This window comes from Condylostylus longicornis, unplaced genomic scaffold (genome assembly GCF_029603195.1).
Source record: "Condylostylus longicornis isolate FDR11 unplaced genomic scaffold, ASM2960319v2 ptg000048l, whole genome shotgun sequence".
In the NCBI taxonomy this organism is placed as follows: Eukaryota; Metazoa; Arthropoda; class Insecta; order Diptera; family Dolichopodidae; genus Condylostylus; species Condylostylus longicornis.
In genome coordinates, this window is record NW_026578017.1 from 4164510 (window position 1) to 4176950 (window position 12441).

General features: G+C 25.9%; 2 protein-coding genes across 4 annotated transcripts in view; one reads left to right on the top strand and one right to left on the bottom strand.

Annotated features, from left to right (window-relative positions):
* LOC129611247 (uncharacterized) overlaps positions 1-4539 on the bottom strand; it is a 39976-nt gene extending 35437 nt beyond the window's left edge. The window contains exon 1 of the mRNA XM_055524297.1: positions 4455-4539. The gene's annotated coding sequence lies outside the window, so the exon portion shown is untranslated. The remainder of the gene's footprint in view (positions 1-4454) is intronic.
* LOC129611249 (serine proteinase stubble) lies at positions 2275-4804 on the top strand. Of its 3 annotated transcripts, XM_055524304.1 has the most exons (7): positions 2413-2428; positions 2487-2606; positions 2690-2770; positions 2848-3227; positions 3297-3442; positions 3511-3618; positions 4529-4804. In XM_055524304.1, the coding sequence occupies exons 2-7, from the start codon at positions 2529-2531 to the stop codon at positions 4705-4707; spliced, it is 972 nt and encodes a 323-aa protein (XP_055380279.1). In that variant the 5' UTR covers positions 2413-2428; positions 2487-2528; the 3' UTR covers positions 4708-4804. The 3 variants fall into 3 exon arrangements, with proteins under 3 accessions (XP_055380277.1, XP_055380278.1, XP_055380279.1); XM_055524302.1 differs by having other exon boundaries at positions 2275-2428; positions 2487-2770; XM_055524303.1 differs by having other exon boundaries at positions 2275-2428; positions 2487-2770; positions 4473-4598.
* Positions 4805-12441: the final 7637 nt, after the last annotated feature.

Below are 12441 nucleotides of genomic sequence, written 5' to 3' on the forward strand. Positions count from 1 at the left end.
AAGACAGTCTCTAAATTCCTTCTTGGGTTATGGTTGAATATGTGAAATCTGAACAGTAAAAGTTCTGTTTCCGAGCCTCGATATTTCTGAACGAAAATTTTGCTGGTTCTGTGTAGTGTGATAGTAGTGGTTTTAGTATTGAAAATGAAGGATGAGTTTTCTTGGTCACTTTTGTAAGTTCTGGAACTAATTCTTGACACTTTTGAAGCATATGTTATTTAATTCAATTAATTATTTGAAAATTGGTCATCTGAGAAATGTGCATATCATTCATAAAATCCCGATAAATTCTGCAACAAAAAAAAAAAATTTTAATTTTTCGTTTACATTTTTCGAATTTCGTTTAATTTTAAAGCAATTAAAGTTATTTATTAGAGAATTATAATAGCTTTGACTTAAAAATCTAAAACACTAACAATCAGCAAATTTGGTAATTACCGTTAAGTCTTTTGTATTACGAGTATGTTCAGATGATGAACAGGTAAAATATTTTTCGCAATATTTCATACACATCTGAACTTTTATTTTACTTTATGCTGTACACAGCAAGAAATTTTTTTTTTTTTTAATTTTTAAATACTTTAATAATAAAGATGCAAAAAGTATAAAACGTAATTTTATCCCGATATGGACTTATTGCTTCATAACATAACAAAGGCTGGAAAACCCTAAAAACAAAATTCAATTGTGTAATAATTGTGGAATTTCATACACGGTGGAAATTTTGTTCGTCTTCTTTAAATAATGTTGCAATTATATTTTAAATAGTTAAATAATATTGTTTAAATTGCTGCAGATTTTTGGTGTTGCATGTTGCTTTAAATAATAATCTCGAAACTCACAAACGCATTTCCAGCTTCAAAGTATTGTGTTGATAAAATGTAATTCTCAGATTTTGTTTAAACAATAGTTTGAAGACAGACTTGATTGGCAGAATTTTTTGATTAATTCCCGCAAGAGATGGTTCCTTCAGCCTATAGTCACATTTTCCAGCTTTTTTTCGTAATTCATTTAGATCGCAGTACTATTCAGATACGTACTTTGCAATAAATTTATTTTTAAAACGAAATGTGGTTTTTAGAGGACTCTTAATAATTTGTTGTAAACTGAGCTTAATAGTACATTTTTGAACTAAAACTAAAATAAAAATTGTTTATATAAATTAAGCACACAACTATTTAAAGCAAAATCTTAAAAACAAAATTTTATTTCGTAACTCTACAAAATCTAACAACCTTTAAAATTTCATTGCTTTTCAGACTTTTACTATTGGGTATATGAGCATAACTATAGAATTACATGCTTCTTTTAATAACATTTCTCAACCTACTTAATTTTTTATACCATAATGACAACGTTTTTTAGCATGATTTCCTCAATTTACACCAAATTCTTGCATATGCTATAATTTAATAAATTAATTCTATAATATGCTATAATTTATTATTTACAAAATAACTGAAGCATTTTCAACATTGACTCTGATAATAATCAAAAAATACACACAATGAGATTACATGAAAAGCGACTACAAGAAAAAAGCATTAATTTGAGTACGTTAATGCAGCTTTAAGTTTTCTCAAATGAAATATCGAAAATTTCTCTATTTCATTGCCAAAAAAAAAAGAAATAATAAAAAGAATAAGAAAAATATAGGAAAAAAGAAAAAAACAAAACAGTAAAAACACTCAACTTTTCAAACTTTTTATTTCCAAATGGTTAAACTCACTGTAAGTTGAGGATCGGATTGAAATTGTTTAATAATGCCTTTTAATGAAAACTATAAATGAAAATCATATTTCGGAATTTAATATTGAACTTTGCTTTTTCTATTGGAAACACTTAATTGCATAGATGAAACTACTTAATACAAAAGGAAGCTTTACAGATTTTATAATTTTAAGGTTGATTAAGGCCATCTCTTTGATGAGCCACATTTTGCTTGAGAATCATGAGAGAAAAAAAGGGTTTTCCAAACATTATCAATTCTATTTAGGTTTATCGAATTTGGCGGCCAAATTTTTCCACATATATTGTTGGTAATGTATAATTATTGAAGTTTCATTAAGTTATTAAACTATTAAGAACTAAATGAACTTGCAAATTTATTCGTAAATATAACAGAATTCACAGATTTTTGAGGCTTCCAGAAAAAATATCATTTGAATTTTTAAATAAATTAATTTAATAATACCTTGTTCCCCCTTTTTAAATTAAATTTAAAACTAAACAAAGATCTCTTTTCAATTATTTTTCTAGATATGAGGTATTTTAGTACACTTAATTAAAACATAACTGACTATTCTTTCGGATATAAAGCAATTATGTAATGGGAAACATTTACAAGCTATAATGAGAGAATGGAAATTCTTTTTCAATGTTCAAATTTTACTTCAATTGTTGATAAATTTACGGCCTCTTAATTCAGGTATTATTATGTAACCATAATTCCTACTTTATATAAACTTTTTAAATGGTTTTCTTAGCACTTTTGAATACGGTTCTCGGGTATCCGTCAGAATGCATCCATGAAAATTCTATACATCTTTGTCAATTATCATTTCAATGTTGGCTTCAAGGTGGACGGCATGCAAATGGATGCGGTGGTAATAAATGGTTATTTTCTTGTTGTGTTAAAGATTCTGACAAATTTCAAACTTCTGCAACCACAACTAATATTATTAAACAGAAACGTAATAAAAAAATTGCTCTTTTGCCTAAAAGGATAATGATGAAACGCCGCGATGAAGACAATAATATTTTTAAACAGGTAATTTTAAAGTAACAAAATTAATTTATAATTGATAAGTTGAATCAAATAGTAACAAATGCTTTCTTATATTATAGTCTGAGTGTGGAATACCTAATACTTTTCAAAATACTTTACAAAAACGAATAATTGGAGGAAGACCTGCACGTTTTGCTGAATATCCATGGCAAGTGCATATTCGCATTTCTGAATATCAATGTGGTGGTGTATTAGTTTCAACAAGGCCAGCATTTATTGCAACGGCAGCTCACTGTATTCAACAGGCTGATTTAGATGATATTGTTGTTTATCTCGGCGAATTAGACACACAAAATTCTGGTTTCATTACTGAGCCCATTCCTTCCGAAAAACATAGAGTTACCCATAAATTTGTTCATCCGAAATTTAAATTTCGTATAACCCAACCTGATCGTTACGACATCGCTCTATTAAAATTAGCTAAATCTACTGGATATTCGTAATTTTGTTCTAATTTTTTTTTCTTTATATTCAAGTATTTGAGAAATAAATTTATCTTGTTTTGTAGATCCCATATACTACCAATATGTTTGCCAATTAAACCAATAGAAATAATTGGTAAGAAAGGTTTAATTGCCGGATGGGGTAAAACTGCGGCACAAATGGGTCATACTGGTACAAATATATTACAAGCAGCAACAGTGCCAATCATAAGTATTATTTTAATAATTAAAAGATCGATAATCATTAAAATATTAATTCTGATAATTTAAAATGATCAGGCACTAGTGATTGCCTTCGATGGCATAGAAAAAAATCAATACGGGTTGAACTATTCAATGAAATGTTTTGCGCTGGTCATTCAGACGGTCATCAAGATGCATGTTTAGGTAATACATACTTATTTTTGATTATATACATTTTAATTATAAAAAAGTTTTTTGTAACATTAAAGATTGTAGGAGTCTCTCCTCTGCCTTTTCAATTATTTTTGCATGAATCAGTCCAATCAAATTCTAAATTTTTATAAATATTTGACTAAAAATCATTGCAAATATTATTAATTGAAAATATTCTCGAATCTGTTCTGTAATATTTCAAAGATTTAAGCCAATTTGAATTTTTAAAATCAATTCAAATGAGTTTATCTGAATTTTTAAAATATGAATTGCATATGCTTAAAAATTAATTTCCATTTCCTCTAACTAACAATTTACAATCCTTTTAGCATAAAAATTGAATTACCTTTTGAATAAAATTTTTTAAAGTTAACCATTAAATTTGTTAAATTGACTAATTTAAAATTTGTTAAATTAGTTGCTGCTACGAGTACATTTTTTTTGCATAACAAAAGAAACTCTTTTAACATGTAAAACGTAAATGATTTCAATTGCCCTTGGCGTATATGCAAATTTTTTGAAAATATCTTGAACCTAAAAGTATGCAAAAAAGTTGTAGTTAATATCTTGACGCATCACTATTACTTATTATGTTGTTACATACTCACAATCAAATATGAAGCTATGTAATGAAATGGTGTAACAAAAACGGTAAAATAAAATATCACAAATTATTTTAATCGCATACCCAATTTCTAATGTAATTGGTAATTCGAAAATATTATGTTAATTAATTCAAGTTTTAAATATTTTGGAATTTTCAAAGCAATCATGACTTAGCCATTTTGAAATTTATTATAAATGAAGAGTTTAATATTGTGTACTACCTTTTGCATTTATTCCAGATACACCTACTAACTAAACTGAAATTTTTATTATTTACTTAATTTTTAAATAATAGGAGATTCTGGTGGTCCATTAATAGTTAAAAATCATGGTCATTTTGTACTTGCCGGAATTACAAGCGCAGGATTTGGATGCGGTGTTGACCATCAACCAGGAATTTATCACAATGTTCAAAAGACTGCAAAATGGATACGAGATGTTATCAATCAAAATGGAGGAAACCTAAAAAATTAAATTTTTTCAACAATTTCGTATTTATTGGTATTTTAGGGTTAGAGAATCTGTTTGTAATTTTTGTATTTATTTTCATTTTAAAATTTCCACGGATCAAAAATTTTTATCACCAAAATTGTTTTAAGAAAAATGATATTTTAATAAAATTTTGAAAAAACGAATAATTTTTTCCAAAGTTCACAGAGAAAGTAAAATGTTAAATCCGTTATTGCAGTACATAATAGTGAATGAAAATTTAAACCTGCTATATCCTGATATTCTTGTAAAGGTGCAAACTACATAGATACTGCTTCAACTTTATCATTTTATGTTAATCACTAATTTATTAAAGCACTAATTTAGAATCATATTCTAATCTCAACTTAAGAAATTTATTTCCATAGAGGAAAATTTTTACCTAACTCGGTCCCTCTAAAAGTTATAGCCCTCCAAAATCTTGAAAATGCCATTTTTTAACATTTCATTGTAAAAAAAAACCAATTCATTGTAAGCATTTTTCAAATTTTGCGAATGCAGAAAAAATAGTGGCTGGCTTCTTCCATCGCGGCATACCGTATTATGACCGTTAAAATCTATCATTATTTAAAATCCGTTTTTCCCAAATTTTTGATATTGTTTTTCTTCTAGATCGTAGATGCCAAAACGAAACTAAAAAAAGTGCTAAAAACTTATTAAAAATTTTTTCAATAGAATTTATGCTTCATTTTTACTAGAGGCGGATTTAACATTTCAAATCATACGTAAGAAAATAATCAACCATTTGTTGAAATTTAGTATTTGAGATAGGGTTATAAAACTAGCTACTAAACATATTAAGAAAAACATAGCGAATTTTCTCAAAATTATAAATAAGTGGGCAAAAATTGAAAAAACAAATTTAAAAAATAAACAATGCGTTCGATTTTTTGTTGACCATATAACATTTTTTTAATGGAATGAAGCTTATTTTTATATTGCCTTTCACTTTTTATTATATAAAATAAAAAAAATTCCGAAAATGTCATATTTTTAATATTAACGTTTTATTATTTGAAACAATAATTAGCATAATTTGCGTGACCATCAAATTATGCTTCTCTCTCTCTATAATCGATTCATATGTGTACCAAGATATGCCTCTCCGCAAATATTAAATAATTTCGTTTTACATAATTCTTTCATATAAAAAAGAAAGAGAAAAAACAAATATAAAAGAAAATGTGAGAGTTTTTCTAAGCTAGTATAATATTTTTCTTACAACACAATCAATTGATTGAACTTACTAGCAAATAATTTGTTTTTACTTTTATATAATCAGATTCGAAAACTTAAGTATTATTATTATATAAAAAAGAAAGAGAAAACTGTAACAAAATATCATCTTAAATAGAAGCACTTTTCCTATTAGTTAAATGTTTCTGAGCAGGTGCTTGTGAAGTTTGGAAAATATTTTTAAAGCTTAAGGTTACATTGACGATTAAGCGAAGTATCAGAATAAGAATTATTTTCATGACTTTCTTGTAAAAAGACAAGAAAATTTTTGTTTTTGAAGAATTATGCAATGAATCAAATATCGCTATGTCAAAATATTTCGATATTTCTTCTTTATAGGCTATTGAATATTGGGACGTTAAATCTCCGTATGTTTTTTTAGAATTACAATTGTATATCAAAAAATATAATTAACGTTCTCTCCGTTTGTGGGTGTAGAATATTGCATCAGACAAATTTAGATTTGAATAAAATTAGCTCCGATCTATATCAGCCTTCAATTAACTGGTTTTAAAGCTTCCTTTTATTTTAATCAACTCGCATCACACTCATTTGACTAATATATCTTTCCGTCCACAAGGGTAAGATTTTACCCCATTTAAATATAAGTAAAACTGGCTCGGATGCAGATTCTGATCCGATTTTTAAACAAATAATGGTAATAATTAATGTTTAGAAAATAAATTTTAAGTTGTTCACAAAATTTCAATATTTATAATTATAATTATTTATTGTATATTACAATATAATGGTTGTTATAGATATTAGAGCAATCGAAGAAGACTATGTTTTAAAAAAATTCTTTTAATTTATTATCTTTGGGAAACGTGCTACTTTGTAAACCATTGGTTTGGTTTCAATTTATTTATTGTAGTGATAGTGGGCTTTAAATTTTCAAGAATAATTTTATATAATCAACTGTGCATGTATATAAATGTAAATATTATATAATGCACTTATTATTAGTATGAATCGAAAATTCCACATAAGAAAATATTTTTAACTATACAGTGTACATGTGATTAGATGAACAATTTTCAATTTATTACTTTCTTGCTAAATTTAATTTAACGGTACAATAAATAATTGATGAAAATTAAAAGAAAATATGGCGTTACAATACCGCAAGCTTATTACCATAAGGAATGATCATTACTTTCTTAACAACATAAAATGGAAATGATCACTACTTTATTTTGCAAAAAAAGTGAAAATTTTTTACGATAATAATTGCTTTACTTGCTCTTAGTTACAATTATTATGTAGGAAATGTTAAAATAACAAAAAGAGAAAAATGTTAACATACGGGTTGTGTAAATATATAAGTGTTAAGAAATAAACTATTTTTGTTCAAAGGTCAAAATTATTTCACTGTGAATTCAATTTTAATAATAATCTCATATACGCACTCATATACTCATATTCTTTTATATTAAAGTTTATCAAATAAAATCTGAGTATCAATCAAGAATAATGATTCTTACTAAGAGAAATAGGAATAAAAAACACTTGGATATGGATTTAAATATTAAAAAAATCTTATCTCTAATCATGAAAAATCTCAATTAAATATTAATTTTAGTCGTTGATTATAACGATCCAATTGAAGCTAGAGCTTGTTATGAACATATATTTGTTATGTGTAAATATTTTAAAAACTTTTAAACTGGTGTAAAGCTGAAAACGTACGAAACAAAACATACAAACCAAACAAAATAAACAGAGAAGCTTTCACTTTCTCTTTGATTGAACCAAAACAAAAGTGAATAAAGTAGGAAACTGAAATAACACCAACTGTACAGCAATGGTAAATTATAAAGGCATTGCGTATTTACGAACACAACATTATACATAGGTGGAAAAATGGAAATGAACGCAGAGAATTGGAAATATGCACAAAACAATTTTTTTTTTTTGCAAAAGCGATTAGGTAAATTATCTAGACATTTTTGTTTTTTATTTTTAAGCACAAAGTATTGTATGTATTACACAATGCATGTGTGTATGTGTAAATATTGAAAACACCGTTCCTGTCGCATAAAAACATAATTGTTTGTTAAAAAAATGTGATTTCAATTCTACTCTGACAACTGATGTTCATCTATACATTTCAGTGTATATAAAATGATTTTATAACAGTAATTTTTGTAATTGTTATTACATTTTACGTGGTCACTCTTTTTTACTGTTTTTATATTCTGCGTGATTGTGGTTTCAATGGCATTTTAATAGATTTGAAATCAATGACTCATAAATGAATCAGTTGGTCCTATGCTATATGCAATGTTGTGATGCATGTATATTTCCCTGAATTACTTGATTAACATAACTCGTTTGTAGGATAGTTAAAAACACAAATATGTGTATGTCAAGGTTTGTATGTATTATATTTTATTGTTACTGTTATCACATAACATTAAATAAGTTTTTGTATTTGTCATGTTGAAAAGAAAAAGCAAAAAATAAAAAATAATATTTCGCACTTATCATGTGCCTTTTGAAGTTAAATTTTATTATGAAACCAAACTGTGCTTCGATCTAAATTGATATTATTAATCGTTTTGGTATATGAATGCATATTAATCTTCCTACATATTATAGTTTAAGGTATGTACATAAATGTACCTATTAAATACCTATTGATTCGTATTGTATAAACATTTTATTTGGAACAAATATTACGCGATTGTTTTTGAAAAGTTTCCAATTCTAAATAAAATCATCGATTATAACGAAATTTAATTAATAAAATTGTTATTTATTAGGTTCGTTTTGTTACCTTCCTTATTAATTAATAAATCATTTTATTAAAGAAGTATATAGGCATTAAATGAAACGAATATCACGCTAATTGGAATTTTTTTTCTGCGTAAACAGCAAATTTTCATAATTTTACATATACGTATTTGTTAATCTTTAATATATTGAGGAATTGGATGCGTTTTTCTGAATACGAGTATAAGAATTTTATTATAAGAGAATATTTCCAATTAATTAATTATTTTCAACTTAATGAAGCCGAATCGAATGTTTTTAAAACTGTTTTTTTACTGTTTAAAATAATGTTACGATATTAACTGAATTTTTTATATAATTTTTAATAGAGTTTGCATATAATGTTGGGTATTGGAAAATGCCTAAAGACCATATTGTTTTCCTTTTATTTTGTAAGATGAACAAGCAGATAATGTAGCTAAAATGAGTTTTAATATGTTTTGCTTTAAAGGCATAGATACAAACATCCATTATTTTATATTAAATAATTTTTTAATTATATAAAATTAAAAAGAGCAATTATAAATAACACTTGGATAATGGCAAACAATTAATTCAGTAAAATATAAGCGCATACTTTTCGATAAGGGGACGATTACAAATACATTTTTGCTCTAATATTAATTTGAAAGATTTTATAGTTCGAAGAAATAAAAAGCCGAACAGTAGAATAAAGTATTTATCATTCTCTGCAAATTGTTAAAAGTAGGTACAAATCCAAGTTTTGAAAAAACCCGGCTTGAAATAAAGATTCCGTAAACAAATATTTGTTTACAGTTCCTTATGAAAGAAAAATAATTTCTGAATTTTCTATGTATATAGAATTTACAAATGGCGTTGGGTTAAGGTATACTGCTTTTACCGCTTTGGGATGCTTTAGCTTGAAGGAGAGAAAAAATACCAAAAAACTTGTTGTAGAGAAGTAATATCATCCCTGAAATTTTTTTCTGCACAAAATTTTACCTTTATAGTTGAGAAGTCTCGCAAGCAGACGTACAAACGGACGAAATGATAAAGGGCAGATACGTTAGATAGCGAAATTAATGGGAACATTTCTTACGAGCAGGTGTGGAAAATTATTATGTATTATATTCTTAATTAATTAAATCTTCAATCATTATAATTTTCAAATAAAATGGTTGGGAAACGATTTTGGAATTTGGTAATAAATTATAAATTTATTTTAAATAAATGGTGTAATTTAATATGCCAATTTAACGATTTTTAATGCATTGTTTTGTACAGTTTTGTTATATGCACGTGCGTGCTAAGCATGATTGTATACGTGTTAAGTACTAAATATATTTATCTTCTTCTTTTTTTTATATATATCAGCCTAATTAAAATCTCCAATGCTAGCAGAGGAAATAACGAGCAAAGATTAAATATTATTTTATGTACCTGTACATATTATGATATCGTATTCGTATCGTATAAAATATCTGCACAACTTATTAACTTAAATAACCGAAATGGTTCTGCGTTAATGGCATACATTTATATTTACATTATGTTAGAATCAGATTAGAAAAAAATATATTTTGCGATGTGAATACGTGTAGTAATTAACACTGAATTCGTTTGCATTGATTCAATTTTTAAACATTCTGTAAATAAAATAATAAAAAACAATAACTTTTAGGGTGAAGGAAATAAGTAATTAGAGGAAACCCTTTTCTAATTTTTTCTTATTTTCGTTTTAATGACGTACAAAGGGACACATAGTTGGGTGGAAGGACAGAGTAAAAGTATAACTAAATTTTTTTTTTTAATTCTGGAACTTTTTAAAATTTCAAAAAATATTGATCCTTTTCCTTGTTTATAGTTTTCTGATATTTGCTGCAGAAGCATTAAGTATCTATAGTGACATAATAGAGAAGAGATTATTTTATGTGAACAGCGGCATTTTGTGATCCATCAATTTCATTGATTTTGATTTCTTATAAAATAGAGCCAAGTAGGTAATCGAAAAAATTTAAACAAAATTTTTAAAATTAAGCTTTTCAATGCACTTGACATTGGAAATTTTTTTTTTGCATATTTTTAAATTACAATCAAATATCCAAAACTTGTTCAATTCATTTATAATTGTAACGACAGCAATAAACACAAAAGTTGCACTCAGTCATTTAAAAAATTTCTTGTTTGTAAAATTTTATTTTGAATTTTTAAATATTTTGCTGTTGCTGTTTTTCTTTAAATTCAGAAAAAATATTTATGTACTCGTATATAAGATGTATGTGTGTTCATCATGTGTTTTAAGCTTATAAAAGTTTTCGATGCAAAATCACCACGTATAAAAATTAAATAAAAATCAAAGTCTCTTCATATTGTATTTGTGTAAAATTTTAATTGAAAGAGCTAGTAAATTTGGTTTTCCATTTGTAATGATAAAGCTCAGTCTAACTATCAAAAAGAGATTGTATGAAAAGCAACATTTGTGCCAAATTTATTTTAATTTTCATTATGCTTTTTGGGCAACTTAGTAATATGCCTGCGTTTTAGTCCTCACTGAGAGGTTAGATTAAAATAGAGACTAAAACAGTGCTTTTATAAATAATATATGTATATAAGCAATGTCCACTCTATTCTCTTGTAGTGTAATATTTAAACTCAGAGTGTTGAATTATTTCATCGACGAATTTTTTCACAATGCCATCATTTCATTGTGTTTGAACTAATTAATGGCATTTTTTCGAGTATAATACTTGTTGCTCTGAAACTAAATACCAAATACTTTTATGAAATTTTGTTTCGTACAACTGATAGATTGAGATAAGCAAAAAACCTTTAAAAGTGTTCTGACTTCAATCGTTCAATTATAATATTTCAAAAGTATTGAAATTTTGTATAACTTCTATTGTGACTTATAACTGTAGGCGCTTACATATATTCCAAGAGAAAACTGATATTTTTAATATGAAATGTGTGAGTACCCTAATATTTTACTTTTTTACCTACAACATTTTTTTCCAGTTATTTATTTAATATTAAATTTTCTTAATCCAATGCACATGTATATGTACATTGTACACATAGTGAGTTATATTGCTGTACATACGTAACTATTTGTAAAGTCGCAAGTTATTATTGTTATTGTTTTTTAACACATAATACGAAAATGATTTTTTTTTTATTTTTGAAAATTTTTTATACTTTCCAATCATTTGGGTGTAATGCACGCCGTGTATTTCTTGTAGTTTTATTGTGTTTTTATCGGCGTGTTGTTTTTTTATTGTTTGTTTCATTTTGGTTTTTCGACATTTCTTTTAAATGCGATGACTTTGATATCAGTTGAATTTTGTATTTTGGTCAAAAATTAACAATTAATCGGATCATTGCTTGTTTATAAATCGTATAGAGTTTTCGTGATATCGGCGTTCGTAAGGAAATTTTTAATTAATCAAACAAAATAAGTATGCACTCTAAGTTACACAATGTGTTTAGAGACCTAATATAACAAAAATTGTTATTATCTTTGCAAAATCAAAAATAAAATTTATCTTGAAATTTTAAAGTGCTAAAGAAGATATCAACATAGGAAATTTTATGGGGTAACTCCATAAATAAAAATCTAAACATGAAAGAATTATGTTGCAAATAAATAAGGTGAAAATTATTTTATTTCTCCCTTAAAAAAATCATTAATTAGAAAATTTCTAATTTATTTGATTGTTACTTTTTATTTATTGCAAGTTGTAATTTTTT